Source organism: Nanorana parkeri, unplaced genomic scaffold (genome assembly GCF_000935625.1).
Source record: "Nanorana parkeri isolate BGI_ZX_2015 unplaced genomic scaffold, ASM93562v1 scaffold54, whole genome shotgun sequence".
NCBI classification, from domain to species: domain Eukaryota; kingdom Metazoa; phylum Chordata; class Amphibia; order Anura; family Dicroglossidae; genus Nanorana; species Nanorana parkeri.
The window spans coordinates 815,484-837,026 of record NW_017306322.1 but is presented as its reverse complement, the minus strand read 5'-3'; the positions used below and the strand labels follow the sequence as shown (position 1 = coordinate 837,026).

The following is a 21,543-nucleotide window of genomic DNA, read 5'->3' as shown; positions in this document are numbered from 1 at the left end:
GTCACAAAGGTAGAATTAGCCTATACATAACGACTTTTTTTTATTTTGGATACAGTGGATAAGGGATCGTACCTCTGTCAGATCTGTGTCCCCACTGGCCAGGTTTCACAACACTATTTTTCCTAGACAATATGGACACAAACTTAAACAACAGTGAACTAGGGGAAAGGTTAGAACTTCTGTTGGGTTGCTATTGCTGTCTGTGTCTTCCTGCTCCAGTGACAACCACTCCCCACATTTCTTCAATTCTTGCGCTGTTGTCACAGGGACAAGGTGAAATCTCCCCAACAGGGTTACAGTAACTTTTAATATGTATTTACTTTTCCTAAAGCTGGCCATACAGCTTACAATTATCTGCAGATTTTCTGTGGTCAGATGGAAAAGGTGCAACAGATTCCTCCATCTACACTTAACTGTGTGGATGGAGTAATCTCCACCTGGGCAAATCTGTTGCACTTTTTCCATCTGACCACAGAAAATCTGCAGATAATTGTAAGGTGTATGGGCACCTTTAGTCTATACAAAATAAAAAACAAGTGTAAAGCTGGCCATACACCTTACGATTATTGTTCGATTTCTTTCATCCCGTCATTGAACCCTCATTCGATTTTCGCACTACTGCCTATCATGCACAGACCAGTGTAGATTTACATTATCATTTGTTAACAATACTAGCAGGCCGAATTTTGTCGATCGATGAATGGATTTTCGTTTGCGCATGTGCAGTTTTCATGTTGTGATTTTTTTTCTGTACGAAAATGCCACTAATCCATCAATTTTTGTACAATACGGAAAAAGTTTTTCAGCCTGACTGATCGAGGAAATTCGGCCAGTTGTACAGTAATACTGATCGTTCACTTCCCATCAACTGTCCGATTATCGTACCAAAACCCCGATCACGTTCGATTTCCAAGCGATAATTGCAAGGTGTATGGACACCTTTAATGCTTTGGCTTGAGTTGGGCTTTAGCGCATTGTATGTACATATATCACTATTTGGTGCACTGGGTAGCTGACATACCTTGGACCTTGTTCACCAGACAAAAATAGGACCAAAGAGGAAGCCATAACCAAAATAATGCTGAGCATGCACTGTGCACATTTTATCAGTAGACTTTCTGATAACAGATAGGCAGTGCAGCTGCTGGACAAATAAGAATGCTCACCGGCGCTATTGATTTATCTTTATTACATATCAGTGACTTTCCTATGACATGTTTTACAATGCTACTTGAGGACGGACTTCTGGAATGTCCTCATATGCTTGATCTTTTTTTTACTAGACAAATACGTTTTTAATGAATCACTGTTATTTGATGTGGACCTGTGCTCAAATGTTAACCCAAAGTGAATCTGTCATCACCTTACTTCACTTATACTAATGGTGGCTTCATGCAAGATTAGATACCTTGTACATGCTAAGGGCTGGGGAGCTAAAAGATACAAATGGTTTCTGAACGAGAACATGTCCGATTGGAGTTTTGAAAGCTGCCATTCCTACCCAGCTTTTGAAGGAACATGATCTGTGACGGTCATCCTACTAACTTATCTGTAACAAGCACATGTGGGTAAGTGATCCCAACACTTGTTAATGCATATGTTTGTTCCGTGTCAGTGGCAAACCTAGTAATGAAGGGGGTATAAAGATGACAGCCCTGGATCTTTTGCACGGGGCCTATGGTTGTTCACTATTTGTCAGGGAGGCTGTCAACCACAAGGATGACACAGCAATGTATCACAGATGTTAGGAGAGGAACTGAAGTAGGTATTTGCATATTAAAAGCTACCAGAGATTTAGTGCTCCTGGGGAGCTCTACAGGGTATCTGACCATATGCCAGGCACTTCTAGGTACCTTCTATTCATGGCTTCCTGCGGTTTAGTGGAAACAAAGTAAGCACAGGTTCATTTAAACTGTTAATAGTCTTTCTGCAGTAGATAAATGAGAAGTAACAGAAGGGCTAATATACCTTCCTTTCCTAGAAATTTGGTCTCGTAACCGGCACTAGAGGGAGTTTGGGGCAAAGTTTTCTCCTAGAGATGTTAGGACTGATAATATAGCTTTAATATTGGAGTATACTGTAGGTCTGCTTTAAGCAAAACAGTTGCAGTGACAGGAAATATTACTATCAAATACTAAACTCTTGCCATTTTACTTCATCTACCACAGAGTCCAGTTGGAACCCATGCACAAGCCAATTTCCAGCCATGTCCGGCTGCTTTACACTGTCCTGACCTATAATTCCGACAGGACAGAAAATCTTGTTTCATGGTGTCTGTTTCATGTGCGATCATCGTGCAACTTTTTCTGTTTATTCCATACATAATTCATAGATGTGACAGGATTGAGAAATAACTGGATTGCACTGACTATGGTCAAATTGGTTAACGATTTGGCTCCCACTTTGACTTTACATGTATAGCCAGTTTAAAGGTGCTCACAGACATGAGATGACAGTTTGCTGATTCAGACACTTTAAAGATCTCATGTCGACCTTTAAGACACCACTAACCAATCTTTCCTGAGTAGAATCATTCATCTGTTCCAATCGCTATTGCTCCCTCCACCCGTGAACATTGATGCTGCCTCCTTTTTCCTTCCTTTGCTGAGCCAAACATACAACTTTATGGAATGCTCAGTGCTTTACCCTGATAGAAGTCAGACCTAAACTATATAGGTGGCTTTGTAGTGAATTATTCCAGGGGTGATCTTAGGTCTGGAGCTAAATACTGCATATTTAAAAGGAAGGGACCCCTGACTTGAGCACTGCCTAGAGCCCTTCAATCAATGTGTCCCTCACCACTTACAATGAAATATGAAACTCCACAAGAAGTCTATAAAATCTCTGTAACTGTTTCAGTTGGCTGTGGCTTTTTCATGTCTCAATTTTATTAGAGTCTATCCAGTGGTGCAGTCTTGCAGAAACCCAGTAACCTTAACAGAATACATCTAAAAGTCATAGCTATCAATGGATATTCCCAAATTGTACCATTGCGTATGAATATTTCTATGCCTAAAATGTAAGTGTAAGCTGTATATGTTTTTTTTAAGGATACTTAGTTCAAAAAGGAAAAAAAATGGACAAATTGCACTAAACCATAAAAAAACAATAAGAAGTCATATTTTATTACCGTGGTAGCCCATGGTGGCTTTTAGACAGAAGGGTATTGAAATGGAACTTGTATTCTTTGCTCAGATATGCTGAATACCTTTAGTGATTCCAGGATATTATGAAGCATCTGAAGATCTTGTGGTCATCACATGTTATTTTAGCTCACTCTGTTGTTAAGGGGAGCATTGTCGTGTAGACTTGTTCGCTGGATAATGTGGTTGGCAATATGTCGCAGGCATCATATGTGCAAATGAATATCAGTTTCACCACTTTTAAAAGTAAACAATACAAAATAAAGGAAACTTTGTTTAAAAAATTAGCCCTTTAGGCATTTATTGTACACAAAAATAAATAAATTACAATTTACAAAGCAAAAGCACAAATGGCTTTTAAAGTGCAATTCATAAAAGTGTCAGCCTCATCCTTGATCATCATCGGCTAACTAAGAGACAGTGACAGTTCATCAGCCATATATCTCCCATAGTAACATTGAAATGAAACATAGCACCCCCTAATATCTGAAGATGTAAGCCCCCAGAACATGACTTTTACCACAGGAAAGGAAGTGCAGATACAAAGCACATATACACAATGCCTTACAGACAGACTCCGCTGAAGACTCAGCATGTGGTGCCACATGAATACGCCCACACTTGTTGTAGGCATATTATGAGTCAAAGCCACATGTGTCCACTGTTGTATTACCACCGCCAGGCAGAATATCTTCTTATACAAATGGACATTGTGACATTCATCCGCTGAAAATAGCACTTTGTAATATATAAGAATACAGTTATGACATTTACACTGTGGTAAAATGAAAAGGAAAAAGGGGATGTTTCCTACTCCAACTTCCCACTGTAATAGTACTTAGTGTGAATCCCATTTTTGAGTCCACAAAATGTGCATTGCATTTCATCCCACATTTCAGGTGGCCATGCCATTGCAGCCGGTCATTTTCCTGAAATTTGATGTCCATATGCCACTTAATCCACTGTTCAGCTTGGCTCCTCTATGCCGCTTTCACAACCTCTCCTTTCAACCTCTCTCCTCATATCTGTGCTGCCCTCACAGCCAGCAATGTCAAAGTTATCCATGTTAGCACCTTTACATGCTCTCTTTTATTTTCTGGAAGAACAAAAACAACAGCTGCCTCAGACGCTCTTCAAACAGACGTAGCAGTTCTCACTTTGGCAGACAGGACTTGTTTAAAGCGTCTTTTCAAGTCCTGCATGTTTGGAGATTTTGGCCGTGGGATGAGAGAATTTTTCCTCTTCTCCGGCGTGGTTGTGACCTGGTGCTTGCTGATCTCTTTACAAAGGACCTGAAAGGCGTTATAAACATCAATATAGTTCTCGCTGACGCTGACTTCGTAGAAAGTGCAGCCCAGCATGTTGGCCAGCTGTAGTCCATGCTGTGGTTCCACCTGCTTGAGGTGCAGCAGGTCCGCTTTGTTGGCCACAATAACAATAGGAACTCTGTTGTCTGGGTGGAGCTGGCGCACATGCTGGTGAAGGTGGCTAATAAGTTCATAGCTCTTACAGTCTGTGATCGAGAAGACTATGACCACAGCGTCTGCCCATCTGATGGATCTGTTAAGCTGCTCATTGCACTCCAGGCTTTGCTCGTGTATCTGGGGAAGGAAAAAAAAAAGAAAAAAATAAGGTGACCTGTTAAAACAATTTAGAGGGAACACAGCTTTTCTAATGTACTACTGAGACACCAGTTCCAAAAGTACTTAAGTGCTGCAGAAGATGTATGCAATATCAATCTGTCTGCTCCTTCACCCTCCTAACCCAATGTATGTTGATGCAGCTGCAAAATCTGGAATCAGATACAGCGGAGTTTTCTACTCTCAGGAGGAATGTACAGCAAAGAGAGAGAAAGATTTTGTAGTGGGGCAGGAAGGGAAATGAGCTGGCTAGACAGTGAGTCTGGAAAGTAAGGAGATATAAGCTGGAAGCAGTTACATCTGGACAGCTGCCCATTCTCAACTGCTGTAACTAGACAAATTTCTGGGAGCGCACATAGCCATCCCGGGTGGACTAGACAGAATGGCAATGAAATGAGCCTATACGTGTCCCCAGTTCCAGACCATTTACAGCATTTAGATTCAGTTCACGAGTTCACAGATTCACCTACAGTACTCCCACGCAGACGTTTTTTTTTTTGTATCCGTTTGAACTGTTTTCTTAGGATAGCGAGCACACAGCTCAGCGATGTGCTGTAGCATTGGAGTTAAAAAGCTCTAATAGAATAGTAACCAAGCAGTACCTACTACTCCCTGTCCAAAAGGCTTACACTGAGCGACTGAAGGAACTAATTACAAGTTTGTGCCCCATAAACAGCTGAAGGATTAGCAGAGATGGTGACATTGTACATCAGAAAGTGGATTTACCTGAACACCTGGCGTGTCCTGCACCTGGATGGCGAGATTCATTCCATCGATCTGCACTTGTCTGCTGTACAGGTTTCCTGAGAAAACAAAGATGTGTTTCATTAGGGAAGAGTAGAAATGTTTGATGGAACATACAGACGGTTTCTGTTGGTTTGCATTATATGTTCTGATCATTATGGTAATACCAACAGGTCAATACATAAATCGTCAGTGCTTACCTGCATTCCTCTCATAGTCGCCAATAAACCGCTTGGTGAGAAATCTGACCACCAGAGCTGCAAGGAACGAAACAAGAGAATGGTAAGTTGATTGGAAAGCTGAAAAAATGCCACATCCCCACTACACCATGAACATATTCCTTCTCTGCCGGCTCTCTAGAAGTCAGAGAGCTGCAGGTTGCATCTCCTCAAACAGTGATTGTTTTACATTACAATACCCCCACACCGGTGCTGACACAATTAGTGGGGCACTCACATAGTAACTACTAGGGAAATGCCTATTAGCGCAGAACAATTCTACTGATATCAACATAAACTATGTGATTATCTAAGCAATTCCTGAATACCACCACTGCCTTCATGCTGAGCATCACTGAATGATCTTATACATAGTATATGTAGTGATGGATTGTAAAGGTGTATTAAAAAAACGAACTAACGCTGCTGCGTATAATAATAAGCGAAACATAACAACTACATTCATTGATCAATTCTACTGCAAAGACTCATTCAAGAAATTTATTGGAAAACGTATCCTATTCTATGTATATACTGCCACCCATCAAAATAAAAACATTTACAGGGAGATGAGAGAGGGGGGAAGTGAGAAAGGAAAAGGAGAGAGAAAGAGTAGACAGGGAAAGAAAAAGAAAGAGAGAAAAGGAAAAGGAGACAGAGAGAGAGGAAAGAAAAGAAAAGAGAGGAAAAGGGAAAGAGAGAGGAAAGAAAATGAAAGAGGGAAAATGAAAAAGAGACAGAGAGAGAGGAAAGAAAAGGAAAGAGAGGAAAGAGAAGAAAAGGAGAGAAAGGAAAGAAAAGGAGACAGAAGAATCTAGGAGAGACAAGAGAGATAAATAAGCCCCTTCATGATTGCCAGTGACTCACCTGTCTTGCCCACTCCACTGCCCCCAACCACAGCAATCTTGATGACTCTGCTGCTGCCATTGCTGGTGCCCGCACAGTCGGTGCCCGCAGCCGATGGGCACTCGGATATAGTGCACATGTTCTGGATCAGACGCATTTTGCAGAGATGTGAGGTCGGTGCAGCTTGTATAGACTTGTGCTGGCTGCAGATGGGATGCCTGTGTGTGCTAATCGTGTGTTGAGTACCAGTGGTGAGTACAATCCCAGCCGTCCCCTGTCCTATGATCCCAGCTCTCCTAGTCCTATGCCCCTCTACTTTCCTCCTCCAGACCGCTCTGATCTACACTCCGCACAGCCGGCTGTTTTGTTTAAGAAGAGACAGCAGTGAGGTCCCGCCCCTTCTATCCTGACAGCCAATCAGAGCCTCCATCACATTAGGTTGGTCCTCCCTCCTCCTGGTATTTTGCTCCAGCCTGTGTGTTGTGTAATATTGACATGCACTGTCTGTGGGGGACATACATAGCTTTCCATAATGATTTTCCTGCTCACAACGTTGCATGACTGCCATGAAAAATGCTCTCTGCTTTGATCGTTAATTATTCTTCAGTCTCTGTGACGAATGAACAACACACAGGACTCAGCTGTCAGATCCTTAGGTGTTATGTACTACGAGCTCCATGTGATTAATGTGACATAACACGAGGTCTTTTTGTGGATGGATGGACAGTGACAGATGGAGGCACTACACAGCCCAGCATGCCCAGACTCTAAAACCTGGGCTCTGCTAGCTAGGCTACAGACTAAGCCAACCAATCAGATTTGACTTGTCTGCAATTTAGCTGAAGACGACATGGGCGATTTATAATCACGTAATTGCGCGGTTAATATCTTGCAAGTGATGACTTAGCACTGGAGATTTGATATTTCCATCAATTCAAACACTCAATTCTGTAATTTAGATTTATCATGGAAATTATTCAAAGATAATCTCCCATTATTATTATTATAAACCTGAACATCAGTAGGAGATGAATCGCCCCAACAACAATATATATCGCCTACCGGAGCAGCAGTGACGCGACGCTCGGCGAGGTAAGTAAGAAGACGCGCTGGCGCTGACTCGAGTATAAGCCGAGGGGGGCACTTTTCACCCAAAAAAATGGGCTGAAAATCTCGGCTTATACTCGAGTATATACGGTACATATTCTACACATCAGTCCCTGGCCTAAAGGAGCTTACAATCTAACTTCCCTATATATCATGCATACATGCACAGACACCAATTCAGACAGGATCCAATTATCCTACCAGCATGTCTTTGGAGTTTTGAAGGAAAGCCACGGAAGCATGGGGAGAACATGCAAACTCCATGCAGATAATGTGCTGGCTTAGATCTAAACCCGGGGACCCCCAGTGCCACAATTACATTTCTGACCATTTATCCTAATGAGACCAATCTTCCATAAAGAACCATACACCAGACAATATGGCGTGTGCTATTTTCTTCTATGGCGGCATCAGACGGTTTCGGGTTATGAATAGGAATCATAGACTTTCCACACACAGCCAACAGATCTATGGAAGGGGTTTAACATTGGTTGCTATGGGTTACAGCGCTGCAGTGCTCTTTACACATGCCCTGGAATGTAGAGAACAGATAGCGGACATAGAGAATAGAGGGAATGATTGTAAAGTCTTGTCTTAAATTGTATTGTAACTTCATATTGTAAAACACTGTCCAAAGTGTTGGTATTATAGAAATCCTGTATATAATAATAATAATGTCCTTTATTAGATAGCAGACTCTGATAAAACAATGAACACGCAGAACACAATTTGTTTCCATCAGAGAACTTGTCTTTCTTTCTATGAGGATTGCTGAGGGAAAATAAATCTCTCACACTGCTGTTGCCATGCTGCAAATCCTCTCCTTGTTGAATCCTCTAGATTAGAATGTTCAGCATAGAAGTGATCATTTAGTATTGTCCTCCATCACCTCAATGTCACATATTGCCGGCTTCTTCTAATGATGACATTTTCTCATTTCAGTTACTGAAATCTGTGTTGCATAATACATATTTATGTTTATTATAACACAATGCTGATTTATTTCACACCAGCAGCCATCAGTCACCCTCATTCGTGTTTATTATAATACAATGCTATCCAATGACACTTCCCAGAAACTCCACCCAGGTAATCTAAGACCTCACCCCAATCTAGTTAATTGCATACACGTTTACAACCAAGGTTATGGTGGGTTTTTTTATGAGGACTCAGAAGGTTTAGAAAATCGTATAAATTTATTGATTTCATAAAAGGTGTTTTCATAGTAAAAGTTAAAAACATTGCCAATAAACAAACATGATTGTCAGGTCCCTAAATTCCTTGTCTATTTTTATATCATACATATTTCATATTCATTTCATAATGTAAATCATAGTGTTACATATGTAGAATTGTATCGCTCCATTGATCCCCTACGCGTTTCACATTTGAGCTTCCTCAGGGGGTTCTGTTTCCCAACAAGAATCCAGGGATCAGAGAAACTTGAACCGCGGAGCCACAGATGCACACAAAGGTCCGATGGAATTTTAGTATCTTTAAAGTCTTTAAAGTTTCCTGCTCCAAGTCCACCCGTTTGTTGTTTGTTTCCTAATGAATCCAATCAGTACCTCCACCTCTTGTGTGTGCCTCTCTCACTCACACTATAATACAATACCAAAGTGTTTCAGGCCACCCTGCCAAGCTGCTAGACCCCCCTGGTGCCCAATCTGCGGACTGAGAACCAGATGTGGAGCTTTGGTGCTTGCAGTGGGGCCCTTGGACCCTGGCAGTCAGTATGGTGAGCATTGCTATGTAAAGGGGCTGTAATAGCAGTAATCTCTAGCAGTCTCATGTAACAGGTCCCTAATCTCTGACTGTCCCTTACAGCATGACTCCAGTCTAATGTAGCACAGTCTCTGAGCATTTTCTTCAGTAGGTATTCAGTCTATGACAGTCATATGAATATTACATGCTGCTCTTTGGTGACATGAGTGGCCACATATGAGGTCCCCTACACCTCATAAATTGACCACCACTGTGCTAGCCGTGTAAAAGAAGTGAAAAGTCTCCCTGGCTGCCGCTAGAGGGATAAGACGTTCAGTTTTCAGTGACACCTCTCCTCTCAGCTGTGTGCCGCCCTATGCTGTTTATGGCTGGCAGGCTTCCATGTGTTTGCATGAAATTCACTTGGCAGCTGCTTCCCTCTGTACACATTCATCAGTCAGAAATTCCTCTTTCAGATTCCAGGTCTGCCAAGCTTTGCAGGCGGGAACACAGCTCATATCCCGCCTGGTGGATGAAATGTGCTCTATCACAGGGACAGCAGTACTGTGATTAACAGGGTTATTCACAAAAGGGTGATACGTTTGGAGAAGGGAGGAGAAGTGAACAATCTAGGACAACATAGCTGAACTGGAAAAAGTCTCCAATTCAGCTCACTTTCCAGTTCAGCGATGTTGTCCTAGATTGCTCACTTCTCCTTCCTTCTCCAAACTCTTCACGCTTTTGTGAATAACCCTGTTAGAGTAATACAGGCGGCCATTGCTGGCTGCCTTCAAACCTCTTCTCTATTGCCTGGGCTCATTTGTCCCACTGACCTGAACCTGTCACCGCATCTACATTTCCTTGTTTGTTGTGGGTTCATCTGTGTTCTTTGATGTCTACTATACCTTTGTATTTATTAGCATGTTTTTTCTGTTCTTTGTATGGAACCATGTCTGAACAATTAGAGATGAGTGGTTTGTATGAAACAATGGCTGACATGGAAATCTGTCTCCTGTCTGTGCAACACATGGTGCAACTTGCGACAGATTCATGTGACAATGTAAGGGGTATATGAATCTGTTGCAGAATTTTGTCTGCGACACAATAGTTACATATGCGACACAATTTACTCCAGCATGGAAGAGGACTTAATTACCACCATTTTCCTGATCACCAATATGACCATATTTCCTATTGAATTTATCAAAGCCATAGCACAAGAATGTAACACTACATTCACACCCCTATAATGTGTGCCTAGGGATTCCTGCAGCAAGAACCTATAGAATCCCAGGCTTCCCTGTTCAGATGCGGCCGCTGTACCCATTCAAGTTAATGACAGGGTTTACAGCGGCCTCCTCTGTCAGGAACAGTCTGTCTGTAATCATAGGTGGAACGATTACCTCCCTGGACACAGACAGATTGTCCCTGGAGACAGACAGATTGTCCCTGGACACAGACAGATTTTGCCTGGACGTAGACAGATCGCATCCAGGGAAAACCAGTTATCCTGAACCGCAGGTTCCACGTACGATTAAATGCAGACTGCTGCTGACAGATGCGGCTGCAGTCACCTCATCATTAACTTGAACAGGCACAGCGGCTGCATCTGTATAGACACACCTTGGATTCTTACCGCAAAAATCCATAGGTTGTTGATACTAGACATGTGCACGGCAAAAAAAATGGTTTTCGGACGAAACAAATGAAAACAAAAAACGTTTTCATCCATTTCATCAAAGGAATCAAATTTCTATGTTGTTTTGGATTCGGAGTCAACGAGCCTCCAATTCCGAAACCGCACACTGAAACTGCAGAACGAGCGGTGGCCATATCAGCCGCCGGCGCGTTCTGCTCATGCGCGCCGCCATCTTGGAGCGTATCTTGGTATACACCAAGATGAAAGCGCCCGCATGTTCGAGCGACGCCATCTTGGTGTATACTCCAAGATGGCGGCGCGCATGTGCAGAACACTCGAGCGACCGATATGGCCGTTCTCGTTCAGCATGTGACGTCAGCATGTAAAAACTGTTGCATTTCTTTCATGAATTTGGCACAGGACTACAGCCATGACGCCAGAAAAGTGTTGCAATTGAATCACCCTGTGAGTGTTTTCCAAAGCTACCTATGATAGCTACTATTGCTACCCATGGCTAACACAGTACAGCACTGTATTGCCTTCTGTGCATAATAGTTACTGGGCTGACTGATTTTAAGGACCTGTCTTGACGGGTTTTGTTCATGTCAGCTCCATATTCTAAATCATTATGTTTGAGCATTGAAGAAATAGGGTCAGTATGATTGCCAGGCAAAAAAAACTGTTTCAGGAGGAGATACCCAGAGCCAGCTTTCATACTGTATATCTCTCATAACAGGTCTGAAGGGCATAACTGACATAACATGCCATCAGATTACTATGAGGCCCAGAAGCACAGGGGGCCCAGCACTGTCTGGCTGCACAGTGGTTTATGCAGGTAACAGTAGCATTTGGCGAATACATTTAAAGTGTAACTGAAGCCAAAACTGTTTTTTTTAGCTTTGGATAGTTTGGAGAGACATTAGAACCCCTGTCAGTTTTGCACTGCTGTCTGTGTCCTCATTAAGGAGATTTACACGCTCTATATGTTCTAGTGATTGTTATTACGGAAAGTGAAAGGGAAAGAAAATCCCAAATTTTGGGTTGTCATCAGAACAGGAATAGATGGGAAATCTTCCAATGGTGACACTAGTTCTGGTGATCCTGCTGACTATCAAAAATTGTCTTTATATTGGAGGGATGTTCTCTCACTTCTTGTTGTGTCTGTCGCAGTGAAACCTCACCAATGCATCACAGATAACAAAAAAAAAAACCCTGACGGGGTTATATTATAACCCTTCCTTACTCTGACAGGAAACAATACCGGCTACTCCACGTGCAATATCGGCCACTTGAAATGGTAACGAACACACTGAAGAGGCAGCTCCCACAGGTCAAAGGACCTTCAATACTCTATCCAAAACCTAAAAACATGTTTTGGCTTCAGTTTTACTTTAAACATATTCAACAATGAAAGCACAATGTGCAATGTAGAGTAACCCATCAAATGCAATCAGTCATTATCTTTCAGTGGTTTGACTTTAGCAAGTCAATGCTATAGGTAACTACATATTGAACATTAGAAATGCTTAGTGTTCCTAAGGAAAATGCATTTTGTGGCCAACTATCTGAAGTGCATGGTGGTCAGCTGTATGGAGACTATCATCCATGTGTTTGACTAACTACTTTACCACCATTTGTGACATGTTATGTGCTCCCTGATGACCTCTCAATTCCATACTTTCAGCTATTTTGCTGCTAGGCACTCCTCTTTCTATATGGGTCAGTCTGAAAAAACTCTTTTACACCATTACTCTTACAACACTGAGGGCCGAGGTCATAAAGCAGGACCTCCCATGTTACTGCCACACTTCAGTTCTTGAACTATATCTGTACATTTCTAACCAATAGCAGGGACAATATAGTTGAAGGATGAAGTAAAAAATAAGTAAATATTATTATGTACCTGTTTTTGAAGCACTGCTTAGTCTTCATAGGCCCATTGCATTGTTCATGTCCTCCAGGTCTCCATAGGTCACATCTTTGGTGGTTGTCTACTCAGCATTACAGATTGGAATGGGAAGGGGGCATCAAGGTCTGTATTAGACGGGCTGGTGCTGATTAATGATCAGCCTTACATAGACTATACCTTGTGTTACTACTATAGTAACAGAAAAATATTTCTGACGTTTACAGCAGTCACAACAATAGACCTTGTTAAATAAAGTGTTTCAGACTGGCCAATAACCACATTTATACTTTCACATCTAAAATTTCTATGGAAGGTGTTATAAGTAATACAAACAGTTCTTAAGCTGGCCATACACTATGTGAATTTCGGTCGGTTCTTGATACAATTTGGCAAGTGGGTGCCGCTGTGGACACCGTTTAGGCCATCATCCCTCGATCTGCTGATCGAAGGAATCGGCTGGAAAATCTTTGAATGAACAGAGCCTGTGTTCTATCGAACGTTCCAACTCCTCGAGGTCTCCAACCATCTGACTACCGGTTTACTTAGAAGTAAGAGGTTTGGCCGAGAAGGCTGTACTGCACTTGCGCCACCAGCGGCATTTCCCTATACATATACTACACAGCAATAAAGTATTAAAATTAACTAGGGTCACAATAATACAGCACGTTATTCATCTGAGTTGCCCCGCTCAATATGGCCGCAAGCGAAATACAGTGCAAACAGCAGGAGATTCTGTAACAATAGGAGACTATAATATTTTCTTTGTTCAGTCTGCAGGTTGAATGAAGAAAATATTACAGTTAATAGCCAACTGTATCTGAGGCAGTTTAAAATGGCCCGATGATCATTGCTTACTGTACTTTAATGGCCCTATGATTATTGATTGTTTTACTGTACTTTGCACATTCCTCTTTTGTTAGGGTTGAAGGTTAGTGTTAGTTGGATCATGGTTGAGAGTTAGGAGTTAAAGTGTATCTAAACCCAAGAACAAGAATGTAATATATTTCAGCCTATCAGTCCTTAGATGTTGTGGCTGCCTTCGTTTCCTTCTTTTTAGGCTGATCCTTCCAGTAAAGCACTTCCAATTACTTTTTCATCTCTTCCTTTGTGCAGATTGCAGAGCAGGTAAAGAGGAGAATGATATACTGTAAAGACATACAACATGGCTGCATATCTGTCATTCAGTTCAGCTATTTTAATCGTTTTGTTCTTTCTTACAAAATTACGCTAAAGATTTGTATGTTTTTCCTCCCCTCCTCATCCTCGCTATTTTTAGATTTGGCACTCTTCAATGGATATAATCATAACAACCTTTCAGTTATAAAATGTGTTTGAGAAAAAAGCAAAGTACCTAAATTTTAACTGCTGGCTCTTTATCCTACATAATAAATCACATACACTGTTGTGTACACGTGCTGTGCAAGTATGTATCATCAAACTGGTGCAGATAAAATTGTTATGATTGGTTATAACCCCCAGTGTGATTTTGGCATTCAGTGTTTTAGGAAAATTAGGATATAAAAATTTGGACTGGTTGATTATTATGGCCAACGCTATTAAAGGGTCTATTCATGGAGCATGGACAAATCCATCCATGTTCACCTTCCTTGACTTGCCTGCATTTGTCATACACATTTGCTTGTATCGTTAGGTGACTGTTGAAGAGGGTGAATGATGGTCATCCAAATGAAGTTATTGGGTGAATGTATAACAATTGTGGACTCAGGCAGCAGGCCAGTGCAGGCCCCAATAGGATGAACAGAGAATGTAATCTTTGTGACAAATGTAACATTTACACTAAAGTGTATTTCAAATTTTTTTTGAAACAAGTGCATTTGCACATTTTGTGTTTACATTTTTCCTTCCCTTATAGAAAAAAAAAGTTTTGGGGCATTCTTTGTTCATTTTCATCAAAATCCATGCTATATGTGTATTTGTGGGTACCATTAAAGGGTATCTTTGATCAAAAACTATATTGAATTTCTACAAGTTCTAATAACCATATTCATCTAGAAGTTTGTAAACTTACTGAAGATGTCCATAGGATGTACTTCCTCAATGCTATGGCACAATTTCAGTCCGGTGAATATGCACTTCCTTGTGTCACAAAGTCTGTTGTCCAAACTACAACTCAATTCTTTCTCAGAGGAAGCAGCCTCAATGTAACTTCATCATTACTTGCTGGAAGCAATGCATTATGGGATATGTAGTCTTAAGAAATGGAGATTGCATCACATCAAGCAGCAGGGAAAGAGATGCAAAGCACAGTGGGAACCCAGGAAGTTGGTGAAGGTGATGGGCAGACAGAAGGCAGCACTCACTACATAACAGGGTTTTTTTTTCGAGTAAGCTTTGATTGCATTATCAACAACAACTTTACTATGTATTCCTATCACAATGCTGATGTTATAACAGGATAGTGCATGCTGGGACTTTACAACTCCTTTAATTCAGTGATCCATCTTTGTTTTAAAAGAATCTAGACTGCAAGTTTGAATTTAGAAATGTACTTGACCCACAAAATGTAAATTTAGAAAATACTGTATTCCTTATGGACTCCGCAGTGACAGATGACATGGAGGGTCATTTATAATACATAAAAGGCACATATTTTGGGTTATCTCAGTGCCTATGAATACAGTTTACTGCTGTCAAATCTGTAGAAATCTGTACGCCCCCTGTTTTGTCTGCTGGCTGTAAGCTCCTGGACATGCCTCTACAAGCTACCACAACTTCCCACACTCTTGTCACTGTGATGCTCCCCAATTGTGATTGATCACTGTATAAGCCCTGACCTGAGGTGTTGTCTAGCAGGCTCCCAGCTGACTGTCTACAGAGCTTACAGGTGATTTCTGACAACTTGGAACTGAAGAAATTTCCTCTTTGTCAGAAATCATCCTCTTCACCAACACATGGAGGTGAAAGCACCTTCTGGAAAAGTTTTAAAAAAACTGGATCAAAAACAAAAACTGGATCAAAGGAAACAAGTGAAGGATCTGATGAGCCTGGGTGACATGTGTTGCAGAGCAGGTATCTGTGGGCAGGAAGTGGGGGTGAGAGAGCTGAGGGAAAGGGGTAGCAGTGCCAGGGGGACAGCAGGCTGTATATACTCTGCAATTGTTGCTTCTGACCTCTGCACTGTGTGTTACTCCCAACCTCTGAGCTCTGTATTATTGAGGGCCCGTTCACACCATCCAGTGCGTTTATCGCACAATCCCGTGGGATAAACACACTGGATCGCATAAACAAAGCCTCCCCACGTTCTGGGGTAGGAGGGGGGCGTGGTGGTGCCATTCATTTCAGTGGCACCACAGACACGCCTCCCATCTGCAGTGCGATATGCCTCACCGGAATGGGTGGTAACCTGCGTCCCAGTGCGGTGCGATTGCACAAAATAGTGCATGCAGAAGTGCAATAGAGCGTGTTACTCCTGACCTCTGTACTCTACTTTATTTACTCGTGACCTTTGATTTCTGCCTTATTTACTGCTGAACTCTGCGATACCTACTCCTAACCTCTGACCTCTGCATTATTTACTACTGCACGCTGCATTATTTACACTTGACCTCTGCACTTGTGTTACACCTGACCTCTGCACTCTGCCTCATTTACTCTTGACCTCTGCACTGTGTGTTACTCCTGACCTCCTCTGCACTCTGCCTTATTTACTCTTGACCTCTGCGCGGCATGTTACCCCTTGCTTCTGCACTCTGCATTATTTATTCCTGACATCTGCACTCTTTCTTCTTTACTCCTGACCTCTGCACTGCATGTTACTCCTGACCGCTGTACTCTGCCTTATTTACTCCTGACCTTTGAATTCTGCCTTTTTTACTGCTTAACTCTGCGATACCTACTCCTGACCTCTGATCTCTGCATTATTTACTGCTGAACTCTATGTCCTCTACTCCTGACCTCGGAACCCTGCCTTACTTACTCCTTATGCTGAATTCTACATTTCACTTGACCTCTGAACACTGCAATACATACTCCTGACCTCTGGACTCTGCATTATGTACTCCTGACTTCTGCACTCTGCATTATGTACTCCTGACCTCTGCATTCTGAATTACTTACTCCTGAACTCTGCGTTACATGTTTCTGACCTCTGAACTCTGAGTTATTTACGCCTGACCCCTGCACTCTGCATTATTTACTCCTGACCTCTGTACTCTGTGTTACTCCTGACCCCTGCACTATATAATTTACATAGTTCTAATCCCTGCACTCTATACAGAGGCTCACGTTTTTAATTTTCCCACTGCAATTTTGCCACACCCACAATTTGCCACATACCCAACCTCACTCCTCTCCTCTTGGTGGCTGGGACAGGTAGGCTGTATGGGGCCCCATGAATTCTAATGGTAGCCCTGGTAGCCATGCCCAGCTGCTCCAGATTTTGTCTGCTCCAGTTTTGATAAATTCCTCTTAATATATTGTCTTAATATGAAGAACTGCTAAAGTAAACTTGACACAAGAAAAACACGGAGGCTGCTATTGCTGGCCTTCTTCAGAAAATGCTAGTTGCCTGGCTATTATACTGTCCACCTGGCTTCAGTACTTTCTTGCATTCTGAGTCAGTGACCCGGAACAAATAGTCTGGACTGAAAGATCTGTTAGTTATTCTAAAAATCCTTTCCCCTTTTAACAAAATAGTCAGTAAAACGGTGTTACATTGTATTTAAAGGGATAGCCAATAGTTTTTAACTGCTGGTGGTAGGCACACACACAATAACCAGCAGGTTACTGAAAGCTTGATAATGGCTGCTTACTGAACAGTCATTGGAGATGTGCCAGTAGACCTATCTGCATACCACGGCTTACAACCCTTCGGTATAAACTCTGGTTTTGTAGAGTGTACTGAATTGTACTGCTAGTAGAATCCAGCTTGTAATGGTAATAGTAGACTAACATACATTCCATACATTCCAAAACAGTTGCCACACTTTCACCTACTAACAATACAAACAGTGACAAACGTCAAGGAAAGCGGGACAAAGGGATTTGGTTCCACAAAGAGGGACAACTGAGGAGGAAAGCAGGACAGAGGGAATCGGTTCCACAAAGAGGGACAACTGAGGAGGAAAGCGGGACAAAGGTATTTGGTTCCACAAAGAGGGACAACTGGGGAGGAAAGCAGGACAGAGGGAATTGGTTCCACAAAGAGGGACAACTGAGAAGGAAAGCGGGACAGTGGGATTTGGTTCCACAAAGAGGGTCAACTGAGGAGGAAAGCGGGACAGAGGGATTTGGTTCCACAAAGAGGGACAACTGAGGAGGAATGCGTGACAGGGGGATTTGGTTCCACAAAGAGGGACAACTGAGGAGGAAAGCAGGACAGAGGGATTTGGTTCCACATAGAGGGACAACTGAGGAGGAAAGCGTGACAGAGGGATTTGGCTCCACAAAGAGGGACAACTGAGGAGGAAAGCGGGACAGAGGGATTTGGTTCCACAAAGAGGGACAACTGAGGAGGAATGCGTGACAGAGGGATTTGGTTCCACAAAGAGGGACAACTGAGGAGGAAAGCAGGACAGAGGGATTTGGTTCCACATAGAGGGACAACTGAGGAGGAAAGCGTGACAGAGGGATTTGGCTCCACAAAGAGGGACAACTGAGGAGGAAAGCGGGACAGAGGGATTTGGTTCCACAAAGAGGGACAACTGAGGAGGAATGCGTGACAGAGGGATTTGGTTCCACAAAGAGGGACAACTGAGGAGGAAAGCGTGACAGAGGGATTTGGTTCCACAAAGAGGGACAACTGAGGAGGACAGCGGGACCGAGGGATTTGGTTGCACAAAGAGGGACAATTGAGGAGGAAAGCGGGACAGAGGGATTTGGTTCCACAAAGTGGGACAGTCCCTCCAAATCAGGGACAGTTGGGAGGTATGTACATGGTTCCCTGTTCTTGCTCCCATAGTACCTTTATTTCATATCAAAGCTATGGCAGGTTGTTGGGGAATAAGACAGAGCCCAGAGGTACATTTGGAGCTAACACTACATCTCATTACATGTAGCTAAAATGTGCTCGATAAGGCAGATTCTGTGTACCTTAAACAAGCTTATTGTCTAGCCATATGAATATTATCATTAAAATACAAGATAAGAAAAGGCATGCCTTGACTGCATCATTGGTTAAAAATTCCTGCATTGCATATCTAATTTCTGCCATGCAACACTATGATATCCGATTATCATTATGCTCAGACACACAAAGAGATAGTCATAAAGGACTATTGTAAAGGTTGATACTGATAGAATGTGCATGTGTGCGGCCAGCATCACTCACCAAAAAATCCCTCTAGATCCCCCAATCGGATTCTCTGTTCCCTTCACAATGTTCTTTTATCACAAGGAAGTAACAGGAAATTTTACAGTAAAGTGAAAACATTCACTGAAGTTTCTGGTAACAAGAATTCATTCAGTAAAATGACTTGTTCCATACTGTTTTCCTTGTAGGCCACTGAGGGATAAATATACATTTATTTATTACATCCTTTCTCCATTACAATGATGTTACTATAGAGGTGACTTGTGCATGGAAACTCTGTGAAAGCTCAACTAAGACAAAGGCGGATGTGGTGTTAGGCTTCACGTTTTAATGACAGCATAAATCTAAAATGTTCATGTACACTGCACCGCATTGCAAGAGCGTCAGTCGGCATTAATGGCTGCTCACACCTCACAACTTGCTTTCTGCAGCAAGGTGTTAAAACTCCTCACCTACGTATGTAGCCACCAGTGCTGGAAATAACATTTGTCTGAGAAAAAGGTGTGAAGAGAAAGTTTCTCACACAGCCCAGGAATGTAGACTGCGGGCTTTCTCATGCAATGTTCAGGGGCCAGTAAACCTGAATAACAACATGGTTTGTATAATATAGCTCTTCATAAAATTCATAAATATAGATATAAATGTTAAGATTGACAGAACTGGTTATTTGTTAAATTTAGTCCTGACGCTGAGGGATGATATGTTCCTACACATTATTGATGTTTTCTTAATCCTAATAAAACGTATGGGTGGCCATACACAGCTGGCTTAATTTTTTCACTTAGCATGCATAAGCTTTTTATAACTGCGTCAATAAAGCTTTTTGTTTGGCTTGCTGTAGTTTCAGTTATTGATTCAAGTTTTACTACAATTATATATTTGGTAGTTGCACAGAACCATGCACTTAGCGTTCCACATGGATAAGAAATGCACTAAAGCAGATGTGCCGCCCTCATCATTTCAGCAGTTAACCAATAATAGAAAACTTGTGATTGGTTTGTTCAAATGTGTATATTTAAGTGAAAAATGTCATTGTTTTGTAAATGCAATTGCTATTGAAAATAGAATATTTACAACAGGCGAAAGTTAGCTATAGACCAGGGGTAGGCAAACTCTGGCCCTCCAGCTGTGATGAAACTGAAATCCCATTATGCATCTGCTTGTGGGAGTCATGCCTGTGGCTGTCACATGTTGTGAAATGCCTATTTGTAGTTGCACCACAGCTTGAGAGCTGGATTATGCCTACCTCTGCTATAGACATTAGAAGATGACCAGGAATGCTGCCAAATTTTGACCATCTAAATACTGTATGTCTGTTGGTCCAGCTTCAGACATAAACATACACAGAGTCACTCAAGTTTATCCTAGTTTACAAGCACATTGGAATTTAGGTATGGTGAAGTTCACAAATACATAGGGGGTTCCGAAGGCAGCCAAAGGAATAACCAAGCCGAACTGAAGGGAGCTGAAGCCTCTTCCGCTATTCACTGCAGCCGCCTTGTACGGCTATTTCAAGCCATACAACGGCTGCATTCGGCTCACTTCACCTCCCTTCAGCTCGGCCAAACAGCATCGGCGCATCTGGCCGAATCGAAGGGAAGAGCCCGTTCGCCTCAGCCGATGCAACATCTGGATCGGCTAAAGCGAACGTTCGGCAGTTCATTCCTTGCTGTTCACACATATTCTCTAAGAGGTGAAACAGCAGAGAGTGAATTGCAGAGCGTTCAGTTCTTCATTAGGTTCGGTCATACTGTTCACAACCTTAGAAGTAGTGAAGCAGAATAAAAACTGTTAATGTAAACAAACAAAAAAAAAACAGCATGGAGTCCGCTTTCTAAATCATACCAGACCCTAATAAAATAAATCTGACCGCCCGCTGACTGGATGCCACCGACTTCCTGCCACAAAATGTCAGCTCTGGCCCAAATGCAAACAAATGGGTGGAGCGAGTTGTGATGTCATGACTCGCTCCACCCATTTGTTTTCATTCCATGCCAGTTCTCTGTCCTCAAATGGCTTGTAAATAAATGGGTGGAGCAAGTCCCGTGATGGCACTTGCTCCACCCAGTCTTTTACAAATGGGCTAGAACTGTCATTTTTCAGCTGGTGTCCGGCGTTAGCGGACGGGTCAGCGGGCGGCGGGACTTTTATTTTTATTTCAGCAAGTCGGCGGGTGTCGTTCATTGTGATTGACAAGGATCTACATTTCTGAACGATGTGATTAATGATGGATTACATTGATTGACACTTTTTGGGTTTGTTTTTTTTTAACTAATAAGGGAATTGTGAAAAGCTGTCTTGTGTTTTTTGTTCAAATAAAAA

General features: G+C 42.2%; 1 protein-coding gene across 1 annotated transcript; it reads right to left on the bottom strand.

Annotated features, from left to right (window-relative positions):
• Positions 1-4,236: 4,236 nt before the first annotated feature.
• On the bottom strand, positions 4,237-14,359 carry RASL11B (RAS like family 11 member B). The gene is made up of 5 exons (XM_018575900.1): positions 14,351-14,359; positions 6,613-6,794; positions 5,728-5,784; positions 5,510-5,586; positions 4,237-4,744 (listed from the first exon to the last, which is right to left on the bottom strand). Exons 2-5 carry the CDS (start codon positions 6,746-6,748, stop codon positions 4,277-4,279), a joined length of 738 nt encoding a protein of 245 aa, XP_018431402.1. The 5' UTR covers positions 6,749-6,794; positions 14,351-14,359; the 3' UTR covers positions 4,237-4,276.
• Between the last annotated feature and the right edge of the window lie 7,184 nt (positions 14,360-21,543).